General features: G+C 38.5%; 1 protein-coding gene across 1 annotated transcript; it reads right to left on the reverse strand.

Moving 5' to 3' along the window:
* Positions 1–1,899: 1,899 nt before the first annotated feature.
* On the reverse strand, positions 1,900–15,268 carry tmem38b (transmembrane protein 38B). Its single transcript, XM_014968896.2, has 6 exons — positions 14,787–15,268; positions 8,092–8,248; positions 6,910–7,094; positions 6,682–6,769; positions 4,591–4,708; positions 1,900–2,871 (listed from the first exon to the last, which is right to left on the reverse strand). The coding sequence occupies exons 1-6, from the start codon at positions 14,908–14,910 to the stop codon at positions 2,578–2,580; spliced, it is 966 nt and encodes a 321-aa protein (XP_014824382.2). The 5' UTR covers positions 14,911–15,268; the 3' UTR covers positions 1,900–2,577.
* Positions 15,269–25,867: the final 10,599 nt, after the last annotated feature.

Consider the following 25,867-nt stretch of genomic DNA (forward strand, 5'->3'; position numbering starts at 1 on the left):
ACGGTCAAGCTCCCAGTGTCACATTTCTCCTGATGGCTTCCAGACACCAGCTTTCACTGTTTGTGGGTCTGTTTGTTTGAGATGGGGTCGGCTGTAGTTGGTATTCCATGGGCCTAGTATGTCAGCCACCTTTGACTGGAATTCACAGACAGGTTTCACAAATGAACAGTGTTTTAAAGTATCTGTAAATAGCGTACAATGATTCAGAATAAGTTTACCTGCCTACAAACTGCTGCTTTTATGCTTCTCTCTGTGTATGATTGTCCAAATGCCTATAGAGCACTGAAAATTATCGTTTTTATGTGTGCTTTCACACATAAAAAAACAATGTCGTAAATCACCATACCAGTTGTGAAACATGAGATTGGTAGCATCATTTATTAATAATAATAATTAAAAAAAACCTCAAGAACAGTTCTTAATACTGGTCAGTTCTGTCCCTGAAACCTTCATTCAAACCAACAAATGAATACCGTTCTCTTATGAAAATAAGGTTTTGGAATGAACCAGACTACATAGAACTACATCTCATTGAAAATCCCTGAAGATGTCCTCCAAATCTAGATTTCTAGAGAATATGCAAGGGAGAGTGAAATATTTTGGTGTGCTTGTACCAAACACCTGGTAAAATTTCAATAAAAGGTGATTCAGAAAACTTTGAGTTTAGCAATGTGTGCATTATACAGCCAGATTTAGAATATTTAGTTATTCATATATATATATATATATATATATATATATAATTTATTTTTTTTTAATGCAGAATTTCTCTCACATTAATTACGTCATCCAACAGGGCTGCATACATTACTGACTCCAGAAGAACTCCAGATCAAAAACAAACATTGCACTCATTAAACCTTCATGTAAAAGCAACGCGGCTTCATCAACTTTTAAGAAAGACCTAGAAGTGCTAAAGGAAGAGAGTATGTGAATAAACAACGAATATCCCTAAACCTTGGCACATCTATGTTTCATCTCAGAATGGAAAACAAGGAACAAAGAGCTGACTAGAATAAAAAAGAAAAAACAAAAAAACAAGAGGCTGATGGGTGGGCTGCTTTGTTCATTGAGTAATTGATGTGTGTTGGGGGGGTGGGGGGGGCTGTGTGAGGGTTTTATGCAAGTCAGGACTTCATTAAGACAACTGCATCATAGCATTTAGGCTCTGAGCTGTGTAATGACATAATTGTTCTGGTCGTAAAAAGCAGTGGATAAAAATATGTGTCCTTTTATTCAATTAGCTCAACATTAAGGAAGATTAAGGAAGGACACCACAACAAAAGCCCAGCAGCCAACAGTAAAATCCAAGTCTCTAACTTACACACACACACACACAAACACACGCACACACACGCAAACACACGCAAACACATGACATATTTGGACATTTTAAAAGCAGGTACATCACCTCCACCAGTATCGCTTTTGATCTTCTTCTCTTTTCTTCTCAACACCCACCCTCGGTTTTTAATTTGCATTCGCAGAGGGGAGAGGGTAGGGGGGTGGGCCGCTCCAACGTTTGAGGTTACGCAGACGAGAATTGGTGGGGGGCGGGGGGTGGAGGGGGATTTGGGGGATTTCTCTCCAGCAGCTTTTCAGAGAGGGTGAGGTATCAATCAGGTGCTGATGTTACGATGATGCAAGGTTTCAGTCTACTAAGAAAAGTTACTTCTGAGGATTTGTATCAACTTACGAGCAGTTAAAAAGTCGCTATAAGTTGTTTGCTGACACATGCATGCAGCGGTTAGGAGAATGTCTGATGTTGCATTAATGAGACGTCTTGTAAAAGTATTTAAGAGAACTTGAAGTCTTCTGGGTTTAAAAAAAAAAAAAAAAAAAACAGGAGATGGCATCTAAAATGTCGGGCAGAACCAAGAAATCAAATCACAGAAATAATTAGCTCGAATCAACCCATTTATTCTCATGCGCTTAGTTCACATTTGAGGCAGAAAGGTGTGAACGCATTGCATTTCTCAAATATATATATATTACATTCAATAGTGCCGTTGATTTTTATAAATATAATACAACATCTGAGTGTAATCAAATATAATTTCTTTTAAAAACCTGTAAAAGTTTAAAAAAATAAAAACAAAAATATTAGCCTCTAGATGGAGCAAAAATATACAGAAATTCTCAACAGGTGTACAGCATTGGTCCCAAAGCTTTGGAATATATAAACTTTTCATTTCTAAAATAAATATGTGAAAATAAAGAAGCTATACTCTGTACTGCAAGTGTGCAGTCAGCCAGAGGATGGCGTTCCCTTCACCTCCAACAGCATGCATGTCACCGTTCTTTAAGAAGGGGGTAATTAACCCAGAGAAACATCCAGAGGTTGCTTAACTCATCTCTTTTTGAATGTCTTCTTTCTTTTATAGCCAAAATCCTGAGAAATACATAAGAAACACTTTAGGAAAAATATATCTTTTCAAGCATGACAACTAAAAAAATTTTTTTCTCAAACGGAGAAAAACGGAACATAAAGTCTAGGTCAACATTCAGTGTGACAAATCTGAACCGTAAAGGATTCAGATAAAAAAAAAAAAAAAGGTGCTACAAGGCAAAGGCTGTTTATTTGTATTTTTTGGAGTCTTTAGTGTCGTCGTCTTTGGCTCTGCGCGTGCCTCTGTCACCCCTAACAGGCGAAGAAGGGCAGTTGTGTCTGTTGTCCTTGCACTCTTTGGTTGCCGTACGAGTGGTGGCTCTGCCTCTGTTTGATGTGCCGTTACCTATGATGAAGTTTCCACATATCTGTCTCAGGGAGAGAGTGTAGGAGGGGAAACGTCCCATAAAGAGGATCTCAAACAAGAACCACTCGATGGGGGAGAAGGGGAAGGAGGAGGAGCCCGTCAGCATCATCCGGGTCTGAAGAAAAGCAAAGAAAAAGAGAAATCAGATGAGAGAAGTTGCCCAAACGGTTCACTGCTGCTCAACGGGACCGAAGGAAAATTTGTAAACGCAAAATCACTGAAATTCTAATTTCTAAGGAGATAAAAAGAAAACACAGGAAAATTTCAGATACCACATGATCCAGGAAAAGATCATTAGAATAGAAATTGCTTGGAAGTTCTGTCAACAATAGCAAGTTTACTTTAACAATTTGGACCTTTTTGTTCTGACCACAATCTGGGTTTGATTCGAACGAAGACTGTGGACGTTTGGTACCCGCCTTGACACGCCAGGGCTTTTCTTGGGTTTATGTATAAAGTTGACCAGTCGAAACAGGAATTTGAACAATAATATCTGTAAATAGGATGTTGTTGTTGCGAATGGCGTTTGCTTTTGTGTCCCCGTTTGATCCCTGTAAAATCAACCATTTTGTAGGCAAGATCCCAAACCACTGTGTTCCAACTTATTTGTAAGTTAAGAACATCTATTATGTTATGATGATTAATAAAAATAAAATGTATATATATCAAGTCTCATAATTAATTAATGCAATTTCCATTTACTGTGGTTTTGATCCACGTTTGGTTCAGGAGGCTCTTATTAATATGAGAATCTATCAGGTGTGATTTGCGAGCAATTGCACAAAAGCAACTATAAAATGACCTCTTGTTCATAGGATAGGCAATTATTATTATTTGGAGACATAGCTACATAGACCTTAGAAAATGAGTGTAAATGACTGGTTGTCAAAGTGGGTCCAAAACACCCAACTGGCAGGTAAAAGTTATTTAACAGTCTGTTGATTTCAGTTACACTACATACCTGGAAAGATTGAGAATAGAAACATCTAAACTGCAGGCACCTCTCACAAATCGATGTATTTAGAATATGATTCGGTTTTATTTTAACTAAACACTGCAGATCACATGGCGGTCTCATAAAATGATGTCAATTTATAATAAAGCAGACTGCTACCTCTTCTACATGCAAGTACTAAACAAACTAACTTTAGAAAATGCACAAATTATCATTACATTCAAACAGCAGAAAGGTAGACTTTAAACATAAGTCTGTGTTAAGTATTACAACCTTATAATTGATCAATGGCTGCTTTTCCAGCAAGAACATGACGGCTGCTTAATAAGCATAAAAGCACATATTACTGGTTAATTTCCATTAGTGAATGACTGTGTAAAGCATGTGCCATTAGAAACAAAATAATAAACATCAGGCCTGGACACAGCTCTTAAATCTGACGAAACGGGCTGCTGGTAATTTGACGGATCAGTCGGTGGGAGCTAACTGGAGCAAAAGTTGAAAGAAGATGTGATAGATTTATCTGTGTCTGAGTCATGAGCACAAGTTTCCCAGAGAAGAGAAAAGTGGGTGATGCAAGCTGATGAAAATGATGCAAAAGCTCCAGCCCTGGGGTAATACGCAGCTAATGTGAGTCACCGCAGTAAAAACTTCAAAAAAAAAAAAAAAAAAACAGCAAAGGGAGAAAGGTCATTTAAAAGACAAAACATCAAAGATCTGGCTGGAGCTGTAGCAACAAAACATTTGCTATATCAAAGGTTCGCTTCAATTAATAAAAAAGGACACAGTCAAATAGCTGTTATTAGACACGTCTCCCTGTTCTGCATATGACCCTCGGGGTTGGATTCCAATAGTGTGAACACGGTCAAAGACACTGACCTTGTTGACAACAGTAAAGACGGTGTAGAAGAGCATCAGGTGGCGTTTCTCCACAGACAGGTACTGAGTCTCCTGCAGAGCAAACAGCACCGCCCCCATCAGGGTGATCTTTGTAGGGCTGAAATTGACAAAACATCAGACAGAATATTCTAATAAACAATATCTGGAGACACGCGAGACGTTCCGCATGCAAAATGGCTGCACAATTACAAAAGTCCAAATCAAACACTTTTGTTTACAGGCTGCCTCTTGGCTCTGCGTCATCATGCAGCACATTATCTGTAACTAGAGAGCGGCAAAAGCTGGTGCTGCAGCATGAATGATGAGAAAGGACATATTAAACACTGAACAGAGCCCTCTCACAAAATCATAAACCTGTGAGCGTAATTAGAGCTCATTAAGACACTTAAGCGCTAATGTGCATTAGCTCTCTTAGCTTGATTGCTGTACAACACTTTCAAATAAATTTCAGCACCGTATTGGAAAAATGATAATTTCCATTTCCACTCATTCCTCAAATGAGACGACTGGTAAAGGTTTTAGCCACAACATTCAGGCATAACATCATGATCACCTGCCTGATGTTGTTTGTTGGTCCTGCTTTGCCCGAAAGCTTTGAGACATGGCATTTTATACAAGTAACAAGTTTCAGAGATAACCATCATAATGTGCTGTAGACAGAGGGAAACTTTAAAAAACATGGTTCACATAATAATGCCCTACGTGGAAACCAGATGAGTATTTAGCAAAAATCTTAAGCTGATCCAGAACAGAAATCAGCCATAACTTTTTATAAGATTGTGTAATTAATTGGCTGAAAGAAGTCCAAGCTGTGCTTCTCAAAAACTAGAACCCCTGGAAGGTGTGCTGTTGGTGTCTGGCAGCCAGATGTCAGCAGCAGATCCTTTCTCTGTGGCCCAACTGAAAACCTAGATCTCGGTTCAGTTGAAGTGATCTCTGGTGTGGTTCGAACGTACAGGTGAACGCCAATCGTTCCGGACACTGTTGCGAAATCAGGAAGCAAACTAAAGCGCAGGGCAATCTGTGCAAATACACCCAAAACAAACGTGCGTGTCAAGCGCCAGAGGGAGAAACGGCTTGTAGTCTTTTACCAAAGACAAAAAAGTAACCCTGCAACCGCTATTATGTGACACCACTCCATTTTTGTTCGCGTTTTGCGAAGAAGGAAGTTGCGTTCATGTCTTCTTCAGACGCTTTCATGTCGCTTGCTTCACAGGTTCTTAATGTTGCACCACCACACGCGAGGAAGTAAACCAGTTTTTCAAATGGTTTGGATTGTTTGACACAGTGCAGTGTGAAAGCGAACCACAACAAGCTGAAAATGTAACAAACATTGCAATTTTCCTTTCCAATCGAAAGACGTCTACCTGACTATCGGGTATGAAAACACTCCGAGTTAGCTATGCGTGGAAACTATCACTGATTTGCACATCATGCTGCTAGTATATTGTTATTAATGTTGACTGACTGCTCTCATCAACATCTTAGTACTTGCTTCCTTTAATGAACCAGTTTAACTATGGTAATGAATTTAGGATTAGTTTTCCAACCTGAATGAAGATATTTTGCATTTTAGCAGGACGTGTTATTCTACAAAGATGCACTATGGATTTTAACATAAATTGCTGAGCATAAACCTCAGCAATTTATCTACTACTCGCATGTGAATGTGTTAGATTGCGCTACACAGATCAGCCTTTGACCCCCTCATGCATCAGCTCAAATAGGTTGGATAACTTTTGACAGATATTGACCACTGGAGAGTGCCTACAACCCATAACCCGACTGCAGTTTTGGAGACGCCCTAACCTATTACCACAAATACCCCTGTCAAAGGCAGCTTAAATGCGTCTGGTGCCGTAAAACACCAGCTTTGTTTACTCCACCTACTAACAGATGAACAGATAATCCATGTTATTCACCTGTAGTGGTCATAGCTATGTGAGCTACATTCTTGTCAGAACTCCAGTGTATGGTAGAAAAACAAAGCTGTTGTTTTTTTGGTTTTTTTCTCCGCTCAGAAAACCCGTGAACACCGACCGCAATGCAAAACTGCCAGAGAAGACTTACTAGGACATCCTAATTAGCTCGTTGGTTTCTGGCCTCCATATACCCCGGACAAGCTGCTCAAAATTACTGATGAGGCCACCTCCAGCACCTGCAAAGAACAGACACGCCATGAAAACACACAAAAAAAAACAAGAACACAATTTACCTGATTTATAGTGGTTTAAAAGCTAACTGATGTTTTCACATGTATCACATGAAAACTATGCAGAACTCAGATCATTTACTGACCTCTCGCCCACCCGATGGTGATCATAATCAGCAGGTTGTCCTGGTACTTGTCTTGTGCCAGAGTAACGCCTCCGAGGATCTTCCAGGTCCTGGTCACCTCCTTCATTGCTGACAGCACCACCCTGACGGGCAGCAGAGTCGTGAAGCTGTAGACCAAGTCCATGGGGCAATAAAATACAAGGTACCTGCAGAGACAAATAAAGCTCTGATAACTTGGCACAGACATCCAGTTCTGGTCAAAACATTACATACACTCACCACGTCAATGAATGTCTTATTAAATTTGGCCTCTTAATAAACTTTTAGAAAAACATGAGGACAAAAATGCAATTTGTTAAAAAAATATTTGTCGTATTAGTTTGGGTCTATGTATGCAAATGTTAAGGGAGAGTGAAGAGTGCCGAATTGCATTAAGTAGATAACGCATGAAATAATTATCTGTATTCTTAAAAAAATGAAAATAAGTGCAGAAATAGTTTATTAAATATATAATTAATTATTTGTGCCTCAATTAAGTGTGCTGATTTTATTTTAAAAACAGATACGGTACAATCACCATCCAATAATTCAAGTCAAGATAACTTCTTCAAAGCTTGCTATGTCTCAACATCTTCACTCTCAATGCATATTTGAGGCATCATGTTCAATTTAGAGCATATGCAGGCAAGTAAAAACGCACAATAAATTCCAACTTACACGATGACTGTCAGATTAAAAAAATAACCAAGCTGTAGCATGCTATATAGTTATATAAGTTATAAAAAGAAATTTAAAATGCATCGTCAAAAGCCCAAAATTTATATGACTTTTATGGTCATGTTGACCATAAAAGTCTGTGTAAACTGCAGTGTTTTTACGCTGCTGTGTGAGTGAAGTACCTCTCTTTACCAGCAGAGTGCTAGAGATGCGTGTTAAGGTGTAATTTTATAGCAAACCAGCAGAGGGAACCAAAGGCTTTGTTTTCAAAGTCAGGAGACCTGCTGTGTCTTCCACTTGTCAGGCTCTCCCTGATTTATTTATTTATTTAAAAAGCAAGTTCAGGAATAGTTATATTTGTGTGTCACCTTTATCTGACAACATAAACTATTTTATTCCTCCTTGCTCTTCTCTCTGAACTTGCTTTGGACACATCTAGACAGACAAAAGACCGTTCTATGCACTGTTCGAGCCTCTGTCATTTACCAGATGATTGATGCGAGCAGAATATTGTTGCTGTTGGACAAAGGTGCTATTGGTGGCTCAGCCAGCATGATCCCTGTCAGCACTGCTCCCCCGAAGCAGTGGAGCATGGAGCTGACCCAACAGGCCAGGGGGCTGATTCTGGACAGACCTATAGCTCCTGTGTAAGAAACATGAGCATTAGAGTGATTAGTGTCCATGTTGGTTAAATATTTCAGCACCTTCAATAACATTTGCAAACGTGTAAATGGCTGAGGACATCATGTTGTAAAAATCATTTGCAAAACATCAAGTTTGGAGCAATGTAATACTTTGGCCTCTTCGCAGCCAGATATTTGTGCCTCAAACGTCTTAGCTGTATAAATATTAGCTAGCTTATATTCCACAGGCACAGAGAACAGAGGAAGGGAAAGGTTTGTCAAACACATCCGCAGACTTTGCTCTGCAGCTCACAGTTCAAAGTGCAGAGCAGAGAAACGACCTATATAGATAATGACACTGATCAGAGCACTTCCTCAAAGATAAAAAAAAAAACCGTCAGCTTTCTGAGTAATTCCAGCCTGATTAGACAGAACCATGCAGGGTTTTTTTTTGCTTTGTTTCTTTTTCCCCACCTGCAATCATTCACACAATACCTGCTTGACAAGACTAGCAATAAACTCAAGATTAATGCATGCAAACGTAGAAGCCTGGGAACTGCTCTACATCATGCCACAACACATTCTGATCTCCATAATCACAGTGTTCAAGAAAAGTAAGATATTGTGCAGTATGCCTTACATTTACAATATGCCGATATCATTATAATAATATGACTTGTATAATACATTCAACCCAAGACTGACCTATTTAGTTTAATGAGACCAAATCAAGCCCAGAAATCAACACATTTAGTCCTCAGACAGGTAGTCCTGTCCAGAGTCTCTACAACCATACAGCTTTACGACGTTAATCTGAGGATTAGAGACCGACTATAGACTCCTGGAGGGATCTGGAGAATTTAAATCTCTGTTTGTCTTACCTGAAGACTACTTTGGACTCGGCACGATTGCTTTTTAGCCTTCTACTAACAATTATCAATCAAGAGAGGCCTTTCCAGAGGTGCAATAGGACAACTTTGTTTGAGTTCCAGGTCATAAATTGATGGCCAGACATTCTTCCTTAGGGTTTTCCGTTAGGGAGCATGGTTCCACCTATTACGGCAAGTTTCCAAGGTGTAGAAGTAGCAAAGTAGCTCCAGACCATCACACTACCACCATGTTTGACTCTGTGTGTTATGTTCTTTTTCATGAGAGCTTAGCTTTGTGCTAGATGTAACAGAGTTCATAGCATCCACAGAGTTCCACTGTTGTTCCTCATTAGTCGACAGAATAGACTCAGTAAGTCTGGATTTTCATCAAGATGTTTTTAAGGGAACAGGAAAGGGGCATTTGTGATCTTTTTAGTCAGGCATTGTTTTTTTTCCTTGGGAATCTCCCATATTTTAGTCCGTCTCTAATTGTTTAATCATGGACACGGACATTTACTGAAGCAAATGAGGCTCACACTTCTTTAGATGTTGTTTTGTGATCTTTTGAATGAGTTGTTTCAGCTCAGTTGCAGTAATTATTTTAGGCAGGCCATTCCCAGGAAGATTCTGTGCTGTGGTTAAGTGGAAGACAACTGGACTTTTTTTTTTATCTTCTTTTTTCTGACGATATTTTGACTCTCAGAGGCAAAATGTTTTCAAGAACGGCTTTAGAGGCTTTTAGAGAAGAAGTCCAGTTGCCTTCTAGCCAAGTACTCAGGAATGTCCTGGAGGACTGAGAACTCACACCAGCATATTACTGCTAATGTTTTCTCTGCAGGTCAATAATGGTTCACAGGGGATCACTGGCTTGCCGATAGGGGTTATCGACTTACTTTCTCATCTGCTCTTGAATTTCTTTTTATTTTGACATAATTTGTTGCTTTTAGAGATCTTCAAGCCTACGTCATGTGGTCAGAGAACCATTTAAGTTATTTCTTGAACCTACAAGTCAGACAGAGTTCAACATTTTGTTTGGATGGAAGAACTGAACTTTGTGAGAAAAGGTGGGTAATCGCAGGTAATTCAGGATTTAAAAAGTGTTTCACACAGGGTGAGAGTAGTTTGGATACCTTTGTTTCTTTTAACGAATAAAATCATAGCTAGATAACTAGTATTTACATCTGTTTACTCTGACATCCCTCACAGTAAACACTAAACAGTGGGTGTGCTTGGCCTGATGGGGAGTCCTGGTGCAGAGTGCAGCATTGTGTTTACACAGTAAGCAGCCATGACGCTTTGTCACCACCTTTAGATGTGAAGCAAATGTAAATTATGCTGTCAGTGCCAGAGCCTGACTTGAGCAAACAATCAGAAAATCGTGTTTAGCTCTAAAACTGCTGGGTGTGGCAAGATCAACTCAATACAAACACCCACAATGCAATTGCTGTTTATATTTTCAGCTGATGTTAACTTAAAGAGCTCTGATCAGCAGGTTCACCTCAACGAGATCCTCTCTTTTGCCTAGTAGGAAACACATTTCCAAGGCAAATGAGTTATTAGGCCAACCACACTGGTGCTACCATGATATGCTTCCCCTAGTTTGTTTATCCTTTTGCCTGGCTGGAAAGAAGAGACAGAATTGTCTCTTTTCTTCATTCACTACTGGTTGTTTTTTGTTTGTAAGTTGGGTTGTCATCAAAACAAATAATTTCTTCCATCTGAGAAGATCTTTTGTTTTTCTTTCCTCTTTACAATTATGTAGGACTTGGTGTTGGTCTAACACATACAAATAAATGTTAATATGTGTGCTTTTTCACTCTTGTCATGTCATATAGATATCATCCAAACCACTCAACTAAAGGCACTACAATGAATCAACTAACAGGAAGGCACCTCTAAACTAAACATGCCCGATCTGCACCCAGACAAGAGCTTTCTCCTCCACCCGTGACATCCATCTAAACTGATTTCTCTTCATCCATCCACCGTTCTTCACTCACATGATTAGACGGATCCTGAACTCATGACTTCCATGGCCTAAGTGGTCTGTCTTTACAGCCATTACTGGATTGATAAAAAAAAAAGAAGATCTTGTTTCTATTTCTGGCTTGTTGAAGCAGAAATTGCTGACAGACAAATGACCACTGTTGGTCCTCCATGTCTCTGCCTCCTGCTTCCTAAACAATCCACATGTGGCAGTGAGTGTAGCTTTTGAGTTTAGAATAACTCCATAATGAGATAGAGTCTTATGATGAAACTCTTGTGCTCTTTTAGAGAAAGCCTGTGCGCGTCCGTGTCTAGAAAATGTCCTGTATAACTTTAAATAACGACTTTCTTCCTTTTACCGTTACTTATAGTCTGAATTAGACTTATTGGACCCTAAATAGAAGCTTAAACAAGAAAAAAAGAAAGTGATTTAAGGCAGGAAAGAGGACAGGCATGAAGGGCTGGAATAGTTTATAGCATTCCATTCCTTTTATGGGACTTAGGAGCAAAAGAACCTGAAAACCAAATCAAACTTTTAGGAGATGCCGTTTAAACCAGCTTACTATTTTCAGAACTTTTTTCCACTAGAAATCACAGAACACAGATGTACGAGCGCATTTCCCAGAGGCGCCTCATATGAATCGCTTGCTTATATCTCTTCACTCTGTATCTTCCCAGAGTCATCCCAGAGTCTCAAAGGCAGAAGGCCTTTGAGACGGCCTGATGCCAGGAGATGAGGACAATGGGTTAAAATGTCACAGGGGCTCAGATACTTTGCAAGGCAAGTTCAGAAATAGATCTGCATTGTCCTACAATGGCCTGCGTCTATGTTCTTGTGCTGAAAGTCAAATGGTGGGGCAATTAGAAGCCCACCTGTCACTAAATCCATAACAGAAACAAACACTGGCACGGGGCCTGACTTTGCTCTCTGCTGCTATAATATGGTCTGACTGGCACAAGGTTAATATTAAAGTCATCTTAGAGAGTTTTCTTTCCGTTTTGAGCTCGGCAAAACATCAAGCCTTATTCAAACACTTGAGGAGAAGCAGCAACTCTCTTATTTTCCCAAGCATCTACATGTGTTTGTTACTACTTCCTATGAGACCAATCTGTTACTGTTGTCAGTCACTTAAAAAAAATCTATATAATTGTTAGAGGATAAGTAGTTGTTAGTAGTTTATTGTTAGAAATGACCTATATCTAGTCTAAATAGGCCTTACAGATGTTAGATGGTCGCTTGGTTCAAAATATATTTATTGTCACCGATAAATATATTTAAAATGCAAGACTGCTTGAATGTTCCTTAAAAGTCTAAAATGTGCAACGACTACTTCAAGATGGTCATGTTGGATTTCAACGGGATTTGAAGCCGTCAGTGCAGAACAATGGTTCTGTGGAGGCTGTTTGATGTGTGCATACGGTCCTCATAAAAATGATGTTTTATTTATCTTTCTGGACTGGCACACTGTCCAGCAGTACTGTCAGAATCCAAACCTTAAATGAACAAAAGCGCAGCCATGCCTCAGCATAGAGACCAAAGGAAGAAACTATAAAGTTGACAAACCAGCTGGGTGGGTTCATGAATTTGGAGCAGGCCAGTCTTATCTGACATACCCCAGCTGCTGTGACGTTTAACACATGACTAAAGCAACCATTGAATTACAAAAAAATAAAACACAGATGATCCCTGGAGATAATCCAGAAAGGCGTCTTCAGCTTGGACCAAAAATTATGTTTAATAAGGGAAACGTGGTGTCTTATAGAGTAGTAGAGTTATTACATTAACCTGATCAAAACAATACTGTTGTACTTGCACTAAAGAATCTGAATGAGAGGCACAGTTTCTATCACATCCACAGCTCTACAAGTGGCCATTATAAACACATAAATGCAGAAATATGTAGCTGAATTTACAACTTGTAAATGCATTTGGTAATCTTATTACAATCTCACAGTCGTCATTACAAAATGAAATAATACTCAATTACTGGGTGAAATTAGGTTTGTCACTAGAGCCTGCCATTATCATTTTGATTCAATCACTTCTCTGGTGATTACGTTACTCACTGCACCATCTCCTCGGAAAAAAAATAATTATTTGCTATACCTGTCACCATTCCGAAAATATCTGATGCCAACAGGAACATTACCAGATTATCATTTAGCTGGTGCTAACTGCTAAAGTTTAGATCTGCCAAAATGCTATATAATTTACCTGAAGACAAGGGGAATTTTTTTTGTCAGCTTTATGGCCTGATAAGTGATGTTTTTAACTAGAAATATACAAATAGATCTACTGATCTGATATCAGAGATATTGCGAATTAGCTCGCGTACCACCTGGATTCCATCACAAATTACAAAAATAAACTAGAAATAATAGATAAGAAAATAATTTAGCAATATGATTGCATTTTAAAAAGAAAACAAACAGAATACTTGTGTCTTTTGGTAGTGTATAATTCTTCAGTGTTTTTAAAATTAAAAAGAGGCTTTTTTTTTTTTACAGTCAAGCTGCAAAATATATTGAACTGCTGACGTCAGCGCAACATCAATGTGTGCAATGTAGCAAATTCTGCAAAAGATGAAATATTGTGCAGGCTTTAAAATCGTAAGTGCCGTATATTCAAACTGTGCATGTCAATAACATATTTGGCAAGTTATGTTACCAAATATAACTTACCAAAGTCATACCTGGTAACTTATACCAAATATAATGTACTTTCCTTTTATGCTTATAATCATGGGTAAGAGTTATTGTCAATGCAGATATTGTAATCGCAATATTCAAAAACATGTTTGGAGCAACAAAGTTACTTTTTGGCTCAATAAAAGCACTATTACAAGTAACTTAATTTGCATTATTTCTAACCACTAAACAAAACACCTAGCAAACACAATTATTGAATTTGAACTATTAATATCAACATGTTAAAATATTTTACAAACTAAATATGTTTTTTTTTATGATTTCGCAATTACATATTTTACAAGTTGTAATACAAAACAAAGGAACATAAATCACAATATAATTTCAGCTTATAAACATTACTGCAATATTATTTCTAAACCCCACATACATTATTTATCATTGGCATCTCTGGAAAGTTACATTTATCCTCTTTCAGAGCAAGTCATATGTTTTTACAGATCATTTGAACATTTTGGTAACATAAATGTATCTCCAACCCACACACATTTTCTGCTAGCAAAGGCCTTCATCATAAAGATGCAATCAAAAAAAAATAAATTAATTAAATTAAATTAAAAAATATCCTAGAAATCTATTGGACATAAATGGAACAAATATTTAGTCATTCCAGTAGCTGGAATAATAAACTTTGTAAGAGAGAGCGGAAGTTCTTTCCCAATTTAAGATTGAAAAAAAACAAAAAAAAGTTAAAATATTCTTCGTTTCTTCTATAAGCTTCATAAGATAAAACCAACAAGTCATAAACATGAAAACAAATATTAAATACTTCTTAAAAGTGTTCGGCAAACTGCCCGAGGGTGACTAAATTGCATAATAATGGTCTGTATCTGATGTACTTCTAACTGCCACAACACCCACTGTGTTTGCATACGTTGTTGCAGCACTGAACGTTCAACGTTAACATGTTACAACTGTTGCAAAACAAGGAGACGACCATAGTTTCCACCCGCAAAACTTATAAACTATGCAGACGCTCGAACTTTTCACTCACCTTGCTGCTCCCTCAAAGCCAACACTGACACGATATAGTGCGCAATCTCAAAATAAGGAAACATGGGCAAGTTTGCCAGTCCATCTGACAGTTCGTCCAAGGACGACATTTCGAAGAAACTCATCTTTGTTGGCTGGTCGAGAGCACTACGCTATGCTAGTTCGTTAGTCTGACCCTCGGGTGGAGAAAAGGCACAGGTCCAACTGTGAGCATCAAGGTATTAACACTCCATCCACGGTCTAAGAGGTCTGACACAAGCCAGGTGGCACACAACAGCTGTGTGTTGATGATACGCTTCTGCCGAGTGGCTCACAGCTGGCTAGCAAAGCTATGGGATCACCGCTGGTCGCTGGGCAACAGCTTTGCGTTGCCACGGGACGGTCATCTGCGACGCTGTCATCCGCGCATAGACGGAATTCCTGTTTCGTTCTCCGCCATGCCAGTGATGTGGCGGGCGGAGCCAGGGCGGATTGTCATTGGAGGATTACAGCCAATCAGCTGCCAGAGGGTGGCTTTGAGAGGTGATGGAACAGGATATGAAAGTCTTATGTGCTGTTGTGTTTATTCCCACCTGCAGGTGCTTGGCATTACGATAATCGTATTCAAACTATAATCAATGTGGCATGATTTGCTATTAATGATACAAAACTGCTTTATTTACGGCAAGACCATTACAAGACGATGGTTTTAAAACTTTCGGCAAACCTTGAAAAATAACTCTTCAGGCCAAGTGCAGGTCACATAAGTCATAAAGTGGAACTAATGGCTGCTCTTAACATTAAAATGGAAAAATGAAAACTGTGGATGAAACATGTAGTTAATACAATAAAAATGCATTTAGAAGACATAGCATTTGATGTCCTTCAGTTGAGAAATTAAGGATTTACTTATATACTGCTCAAAAAAATAAAGGGAACATTTCACTTTAATTTTGTGTGTGGCTCCAAATCCAGGCCTCCATTGGTTAATAAATTTGATTTCCATTGATGATTTTTGTGTGATTTTGTTGTCAGCACATTCAACTTTGTACAGAACAAAGTATTCAATGAGAATATTTCATTCATTCAGATCTAGGATGTGTTATTTGAGTGCTCCCTTTATTTTTTGAGCAGTGTATTTAGCTGTTATATAATCAATAGTTTAGATAGTGTTCTTTTATTAGTAGCATACTAATAATTTTAGTTTGTACTGTCAGGCGGGACAGATTGCTTTACAGTTTTATGTTAGATTTGCTTCACAAAAGGGGCAAATTGGTTTGCAGTTTTCTTGAGTTTTCCTTGTATGCATATATAAGGTTCTAAGTGTGGTGGGAAAACTAACACCATGAACACACCATGTCCACCAAGTGGTGGCATTACAATAAAGCTGAAACCATAAACATTCTATGGAATGGCTTCACTAAAAACATATTGAGTTAGATCAGCCTACATATGAAGAAAAAATAGCAGCCTGCTTTTGGCCCTTGCTGGGCAGCTTTGGATAGTCCACATAAAAGAACAAAGCAGGATGTAACATGTTTTAGGTGCAGCTGTAGCTCAATCTTCTTGGATGACTAATTTTGACAAATCGAAACTATGCTACCTCAAACCCTCAAATGTTCATGTTAAATTTGTATAAATCTTGAAAGCAAATGAAAATTGGAAACATAACAAGGCCTTTAAAAATAGGTTTTACTCTGTGGATTCACATCAGTTCGCTTCATTTAACAGTGCAGAGAAAAGAAGAGCTGATGCAGCATTTCTGAAACCAAACTGACCCAGTTGTTTTGTGGCTTCTGCTCTAAAGAAAGTACTTTCTTGTGTATTTCTGCACAATCATAGTGGATGCAGTTGGGATTTACTGCAGCACCAAACCTTCACCTCATAATCAAACAAATAGAAGTTGCAGGATGAGAATCGTAATAGGCAGAATGGTGAAATTGAAGACGTGCCATACTACATGCATACATCTGTCGTCACTCTGACATCGTGCTATAGCCATGGGTTAAATGCTACAGAGCTATTATGAACTGCACTATTACTGTATAATCTGCACTCTAGTTTACTTTGTGAGCAAGCATGACACCTGCTGGTGAATCTGCCTGGAAGCACATTTTGAAATCTGCAAAATATCTGACATCCTGTAATTCGAGGTACATTTTTACAGGAAGAAGAACAATAATTAACTTATTGTTCAATGGAGCAATGAATTACTATGATCCCTCAGTGTAATCTCATTCACTGCTTGCAAACTTTACACATTTTGTTTTCCAATATTTCACATGGTTCCTTGAGTTTATTGCCGATGAGCTGCATGATATTATAATTATTTAGAAAAACCTTACACTTAAACATTTAGCATTTTAAAATGTAAGCATCCAACTGAACACATTTACACCAGATGATATAGGCTTATCTGTGTGTATCTTTATTGACAGTTAATTATTAATCATCAGAAACATTTTATGTTTTTTTATTAAGCATTTAAAAAAATACTTTATTTTTTAATATAAACTGTAACAATTAAAAGGGGTTAGATATTTTTAGTGCAATCTACAATTTGAGTAATACTCCAGAAGAGGGCAGCACTGCACAATCCTTTGTGTCACTTACTGTTGCTGTCCTCTTTTGCTGTAGATAATTACACTGAAAAATATCCATCCATCACCAGCAGCTGTCAACGAGGGAGTAATTTCCTATCTCATGCTCTCTTATTACAAAGATAAATCAAGAGAGAAAATATTGCACACAGGAAATTAGAAAAAAAAAAAAACCTAATTGATAAGTTGTAGTTTTGGAACTTTGATCTTCCCCGAGTTCTGAACCCATGGCAGAAGCAGGTGGTCATTTTGGTTTCTATCTTGTACCAGTGCCATCTTATTAAAGGATGTAATGAAGCTTTCCCTGTGGATACTAAAAAGTGCTTCCAAACTGAAAATTAGGCTAACAGGGACTAATGGAAATATTACTGACACACAATGGAAAAAGAGAGTGTGCTAACATGACCAGGTGATGAAGTAATCTCATGCTTAAGACTGTCTTGAAGAGAGAAACTCCACCCGAAACCACTCCTGTGTTTGGAACCAGCACAACTCAGAGATCTGTATCATCTTGTTAAGTCTCACACATTGTCGTCACCGGAAGCATTACAGATGGCATACAAATCAAGCCAGACACCTTCTAGTAATATTTTATAAGACCATGCGTTTGTCAGACCCGAGGCTCAGTTCCTGTAAGTCCTTTCAACACCTTTACACACACACACACACACACACACACGCACACACAATCCACTTCCATTAAATCCAGGGATTCTGATCCGTATTGTCTGAATAAAGCTATCTCCACCACAGCACATGTCCTGCCACCGATTCATTTGGACTTTTCAGCGAAGGTTGAGTATTTGTTCATTTCATTCTGTGGCAGCTAGGCCTGTCGATCAGTCGTTACTCCCTTTGTTTCTAGGCTGAATGCTGCCTTCCTTGAGGAAGCTGGGCAGGGATTGGGCTCGTCATTCCTGGTATTATAGAACAGCTCATTTCACATTTCTCAAACAATTGAAGGTCAAAGAAAACTATTTGCTTGGATGTTCTAAAAAAAATAACTTTGTGCATGTGCAGGAATGTAAACTAGTGTGTTTTGATTGGTGTACTCACATCCTATTCACTCAAGAGCATTATAAACAGGTTAAAATGTGCCACTGGAATCATTCATTTTAGCACAGCTTTGTCAAACTCTATTTCATCTTCTTTTAGTCTATCTGTCGGTCGGTTAGGCAGAGGGAGACAGACAACACCGATTAATGAAATGTGCTGTTTGTGACAAAGGGTTCAGTTTAAAACTGCAGTATGTAACTTTTACAAAAATATGTTTTTTGACATATTTCGTTAAATGTCACCATGTTGTGACGAGACACATAATCTGTGATAAGACTGAACTCATACACCTCCCCCCAGTGCTATTATTTGCATCTGCAGAAATGTGCTGCACCCAGTCAAAAACAACCAATCAGAGGCAGGAAGAAGGTCTTAGCGCTGTCAATCAAACGTGCATGCTGCTAAATATGTTAATGGTAGAGAAACAAGTTACCGTTCCAGGAAAACCATTTATCCACCATTATCAGTAACAGTTCTTCCTAGCCTGAGCATTCATGCCATACTTGGTTGTATTGAACCAGCTGTCGCAGAGAAAAAGGTGGAAGAGGTTGAGCAGCACATACACAAGTTTGATTGACAGCACTAAGACCCTCCTCCGGACCCTGATTGGTTGTTTCTGACAGAACAATGAACATTTTTAAAGAGTAAAATGCCTTTACCTTTTTGAGATAAGGTTGGAGAGGAAAAATAAAAATCTAAGGTATGCTAACGATTGCAAGCGTTACTTACACTCGCTCATTCTGACTGTTACTAAAGCTTCATCGCCAGCTTATTAAGCTTTATGTGATTACTTGGAGTATACATGAAAAACTTCCCAGTGACTCTTTACATACCTGCATTTTTGATAAAGCATTTTCAGTTTTGCACTTAAGCAGCTTTCACAATCTAAACAATGACATCTGTTAGCATCAGTATCTATCTCAGGCACAGTGACATCACACCGTCTCTTGAGAATCCCTAGCAACACCGCCTCAAAGTGAAACTTAGACCACAACGCTCTGAAATAACTGGTGGCATTTTGTGGTTTACTAAGTACGTCAAGTGATAGAAACATGAACCCAGTCTCATGGGGTTTCAACATTAAAGGGAACATGAGCGGGGAAGTTCAGTAGGCATTTACCTGGCCGTTTGTTTTCATTGGAAATGTTTATAAGAACATTCCAGCAAAGATCAGAAACAACGATCAATCCAAAACTTTAAAAATAATCTCATGCACAAATAAATTATGCTTAATGTCATTTTTTCTTCTGAAAAACTAGATTATTTTCTTCCAACTTTTGAAGTCTCACAGCTGAGATTCCCTAGCTGGCACAAATATCTGTCTGTCTTCATCTGTACTGTTCACATGAGAACAACTAAAAAGGTAGGACAGCACAACAACCAGCAGCACACAATCCCTGCAATTAGTTTCAATCCCACAAGCAGATGTTGTATCCATGAGTGCTGCAGTGATCTAAAACCCTTTATATGGTCTGCAAACAACAAAGAGCTACTAACAAACCACTGGGTTTGTTAGCAAAACAAACCCAATGATGGGTAATACTGCTGTTCTTGGTGAAACAACATACAATAGGAGTTTTTCAACACAAATATCCTACAGTATACATCAGGCTAATGTGCTTATGTCTTCAGTTTTCTTGAACTCTGTGAGCTCACTTAGTATGAGAATGATAAATTTTAGTTTAATGTTAGGAATATGCATGATTTGATTAAGATTCAACATCATGGCAATTACTTAGGTCTGCTCTTAGCAAATTTGTATGGTTGCTACAGTATGTAAGCATTTGATACAGAGTTATCAAATGTGTGTGTGAACTAAAAAAAAATGACTGTTTCTTATAAGAATGGTCAAAAAACTACAGACTGAAAACTGAGTGCCTTTTTTTTCACAGATTAAGCAAATAGTTAGTTCACTTACAAGCCAAAACTACTTAGCGCCTTTAATAATTGATGTAAAGCTGCATGTGTGACAACAGTTTCACCAGCAAGTCACATGTGCACAATATTACAGTTCATCGACTAACTGTCAGATGGGATTAAGATGGTTGCCTCCAAGGGCACAAACCTCTGAGAAGGGAAAGTCCGTGAGTATCATTAAAACAAGCCAGTCCCTCAGAAACTAAACAAAACAAAGTAAAAGGAAGACAGTAAATGCTGGAGTTTCTTGAGCAGTGTATGACACAGAGGAAATGAAAGCCATTTTTACTCATCAGCTGCGCAAATGAAACCAGAAGCCCTGAAGAGTCTGGTTCTGGTATTTACGTCATCAAAATGGACGATATAAGTCCCAACTTTATTAGTTTTTGGATTATTAAGTTAGGCTAAAGTCAGCTGCTGGGAAAGAAGTTGAGCAGTTTTAACCAAAGATTAGACCAAAAATTGCACTCAGCTTATTGAGTTAGAAGGAAGATGAGAAAAACCCTCATTACTCCTCAAAGATCAGTGATTGCCCTTCACTGAACCCCATCCACGGTAAAGGAATCATACTTGTATTCAGTTATGCTAGAAAGTGGTTCTCAAGTCGATGGGTTGTGCTAATGCCTTCAGTTTTCTTGAGTTCTGTGAGTTCACTTAGAATAGTAGTAGCCATATTCCTGCTCACTGTTTAACTCAGGTTAATGCCATAATGCTAGCATGGTTGAGCATAAATAGTTGGTCATAAAGTCACCATAGACAGGGAATGATTATGCAGAATGACTCTGTTGGTCCAGTTTCACTTGTTGCCTTTAATATAATTTAATTGAATAAATTTCAATGCAGAATTAAACTTGAAATAACAAAAACATTCATTAAATAATCTAGATATTTCTAGTATTAAAAATTCAGGTTACAGGTTATTCTATTCAGCTCACTGTTCAGTATAGCCTTCACAGAGGACGTAAATCATTTAACCCAATTTCTGGTTAAAAACTTATCAAACTCATTAGCTAACCACGTTGTGTTAAATCAACCCAGTGCTAAAATGGTTTAGGTTTGACCCAGATAATCCATACTTGTCAAAAGAATGTTTTTTTTTAGTTTGTTTGTTGTTGGGTTTTTTTTCTGTCTGTGTCTATAATTGAAAAAGGACACATTGTCTTTATCCCAAATCATGTATTTATTTATTTATTGTTTTTATAAAAATCTCAGTAGCTTTTGTTAGACCTACAAAGAAGTTATTAAGGTGTTTGTTGCAGGCAACTGACAACAAACCTGACCTGTGAAAACCTGTTAGTCTGCTATTCTGCATAAGTATTTGTGTGAAGGCTGATGTTTGACCAGGAAGTAATCGTAGCATTCGCAAACGTTCCAGCAGACAGAACTAAGTGTGTTTGTGTTGATGTTTTCAAAGTACAAAGACTTGAATTTTTGTTCTCATGACAGAAGCTCTTCACTTAATCCACGTACTTTAGCACCTTCTCCACAGTAGTATTTTCGAAATGCCTACAAAAGTGACAGACTATTGACTTCTTTTACTTTTCACCGGATAGGGCTTGAAATTAATCGAACAACTTAAAAGCGTGACCGACGGGGCAACGTGGATCGGAGCCTATTAAATGTCCACAGAAGGTCAGTCAGTGAGTCAGCTTCTAGCTTCCTTCCTCACGGGGCTCTGCGTATGTGGGACACTGACTGCCTTCGGGTCGGGCTGGAAAAGCCTCTCACCCGCCAGATATTTCCATAGAGCTCTCAACTTCCAAATGCACACGCACAATTAAACACAAAAATCCACTAAACTCTGTCTATGGTATCTCCGTCTCCGCGTGTGAGCTAGGGTGTGGGCCTCAGTGTCAGCCTGACCACACAGCTATGCAGGGGAGTGCGTCACCCTGTGGTAAATTAGAAGTTGTGGCATAAACAGATTCCTTTAGACTCTCATTACATGTGTACCAAATGATGGCTTAGCCCAAACAACGAGGACTCTGCCCAAACCCTCCTTATTTGATTGGAGCTCTTTTGCCAGTAATTATTACTCTGAAGTGGCTCGGTATGGCGAGTGGATACAGATATTAGCAAGGTAAGGTAAAATGACTTTGTGCACGCACGGCTTTAGGTACCAAGGATCTTTGTTTGCTCTTCAGCTGAAGTTCTCTGAACATTACAAACTGCATTAATTATTATTCTCAAGATTTAATCTCAATTTCCTTCCTCATTTTCCACCGGATGCAGCTGTCTGTTTCATGTTGCTTGGAAATTAGGTGGGTAAAAAAGCTGTGCTTAATGTAACAACATACAATAAACATTTTTCAACACAACTGTTGTGAGGCATTCACCGGAATATCAAAATAAACCATGTTTATAAGAGATAGCAGGGGAAAGGGCGGAGGTCGAACTGCAACAAGTTTAAACTCCAAACCGTCTATCTGTTTTTGATAAATACGCAGAAGTTTCCGCAGGTTTGCCTCTCTCTACCAGAATCAACCATGTAATTTCAGTTCAGCCAAAACTGGGTGTCGCCTTTTCTCTGGTGAAATCATGCCCATGCAGTGGAGAATTAGAGGGCATAGGGAGGAAATACCTAAATTGAAACTTGAAGTTTTTCAGTAACAGCTGGGTGGAAACACACGACTTTTGGCAAAAATTCTTGAACAAAAAATGCGATGTGGTTTCTTCTCTTCAGTATCTGTTTACACCTTTGTAGATGTGTTCCTGTTGCGCCTCCACACTTCGCATGCTAAATTTATTACCAGATATCAATTTAGTAATTTTTTTGGGGGGGGAGTGGGGCAGGGCTGATACAAATCCATTAATCTGGTCCTTAATGCATACAAAATAAAGGAGATGCTTATCGGCTTCCAAAGGCCACATTCTAAGTTTGCACCCCTCTGCATCAACAGTTTTGGAGCACAGAACATGGAGAGTATTCATTTTTTCAGAGTTCAGGTGTCAGATCACCTCAACCTGGCAAAGAACAGGATTAGGACTGTGAAATGAGCTCAGTAGAGACTGCGCTCTCAATAGCCTACCAGCATTCATGCAACATTAAATGTTGGTTTGCATATGCAATTTGGTAGTCAAGCAGTCATGCAGAAGAAAGTGAAGGGAGCTTAGAAGATCCTTGTAATCTTCCTAAACTCTGTAAAAAAAATAAATAAATACTTTTTCAACTGCTCTCCCACACATATAAACTTCAAACCAGTTTATTGTGTTATGATATTGCCCCATTATGAACAAGGAAGGAATGCAGTTATACAACTTTGGGATTGTGAATGTGGCAAATTTTTATCATTCTGCTGGCACCACATTTACGAGATCAGACACTGCTGTTGGATGAGGTGACCTGTCAAGTTCTTCAACACCAAACTTGCTCGTGCATTTTTTTATGGACCCTGCATTGTACCCATTAGTGCTCAGCCATGCTGGAACAGTAGGTGGCCATTTTCAAATTGTTACTAATTTGGGAGATTGAAATTGCCAAAATTCCTTCAGTAGTCTTTCATGAAAACTGAGGTGTTGAGTCCAAATACAGAAAACTAACTTCACACCCTAATTCTCTCTCTGGACCAAACATTACAATTTACACAGTCCAGTACTTTATGCCACTGCATCCAATCATTTGTATTTTACTTGATGATGTAAGGCTTAGATGCAGTTGCTTGGCCATGGAAACCAAAGCTCTTGACACAGCTACTTAACTAATCTGAACATGGAATATCAGTAGCTATTGATTCTGTAGAAAATTGGCATTCTTTGTGCATTATATTCTTCATCTGCTGATGACCCCACTCTGAGATTTTACCCAGCCTAGCACTCCATAAATGAGATGTTGTCAAACTCAATCACTTCCACTTTCTTGTAATACCATTATCTGTTGTCTGTGGGATTTTTAGCTGTGAGGAAAATTAATGAAATGACTTATTGCACAAGTGGCATCTTACCACACTAACATGTTGGAATGTACTGAGCTCCTGAAGGGACCTACTTTTTCATAAATGTTTGTATAACCAGCCTGTAGTCAAATTCCAGACCAAAGAATGGTCCTGGTCTTCATTTGTTCTTAAGTGGCAGCCAAAAAGAGGTGCTGGGTTCATCATTCAGTGTTTGCAACAATCCACAGTGGGAAAACTGGCAGTGTTTTGCATATTAGTGAAAAGATAGAGCCCTCTGGGTTGATGCCGCAGCCAAGTTCTTTCTGATGCTCTCAAAGTGCACTCCGGCTTAATTACATCTGCTCCTACGTGAGAGACACAAGCATGTTTATGATGAATCCGTGTCTGCTATGAAATAGCAGAAAACATGCTGCACTTGTTCATAATGAAAAACGAGTTAGGATTCAGCATAATTTCAAGTCAAGCCCTTTAAAAATCACTTAATTGCAGTTTTTGGTGTTCTCCCTAATTCTCCACGGTGCTTCATACTTACATTTGGATTAATCAAGGCTGACTTGAGCAGTTGTCATGCTGAGGGAGGAATGCTCCTCTCGACTCCCTTCATTTTTGAGGATAATTGGTGCTGATTACCACCTCTTACTGTGTGTATTCACTGCTCACTGATGAGGAAATTGGCTCACGAGCAAAGATGCTCGCAAGCGTGCTTTTGTGAGCTCAAAATTCCAGGGCAAGACAACGACTTGTGCGTGCAGATACACAGCGATTCCCTCATTATCGGCAGCAGTTTGTACCTGTAGAGGAGGAAGCTTGTTTATTTGAGCTGCTATGTCTCTTAGAGACATTCCACAGAGGCTTTCCCACGCTGAGGGTAGTGCTGGTAGCTGAGGGCGGAGGTGAATGGGCTTAAGGGTGAAGACCTTTTGGGCTTTGTGTTGATAGTTGGACCATGAACTACTGAAACATACCATACCTCTGAGACAAGTCCAGGCACGTTAGAGACCAATTGAGGTCCAAGGCATTTTCTCGTACAGTTACAGTGCCTTGCAAAAAATATATATACTGCTCAAAAAAATAAAGGGAACATTTCACTTTAATTGTGTGTGTGGCTCCAAATCCAGGCCTCCATTGGTTAATAAATTTGATTTCCATTGATGATTTTTGTGTGATTTTGTTGTCAGCACATTCAACTTTGTACAGAACAAAGAATTCAATGAGAATATTTCATTCATTCAGATCTAGGATGTGTTATTTGAGTGTTCCCTTTATTTTTTTGAGCAGTATATATATATATATATATATATATATATATATATATTTTTTTTTTTTTTTTTTCAAACCTTTGAACTTTTATTCTATTTGTCACACTACATCTCCAATCTTCAATTGATTTTATTGAAATTTTTGCGGCAGATCGACATGAGATATCAAATAATAGTCAAGAGGATGGAAATGAACGCATTTTCTTACAAGTACAAATCTAAAAAGTGTGGCATGCATCCGCATACAGCCTGCCTGAGTCAATGCCTCGTAGAATCACCTTGTGCTGCATGTAGGTACGCCGGAAAGTAGATTTTATTTGGAAATTAACATCTTTTATTTGTAAATATATATATATATATATATATATATATATATAT

This window comes from Poecilia mexicana, unplaced genomic scaffold, assembly GCF_051168715.1.
Source record: "Poecilia mexicana isolate PSO_F unplaced genomic scaffold, ASM5116871v1 scaffold_12, whole genome shotgun sequence".
Classification (NCBI taxonomy): domain Eukaryota; kingdom Metazoa; phylum Chordata; class Actinopteri; order Cyprinodontiformes; family Poeciliidae; genus Poecilia; species Poecilia mexicana.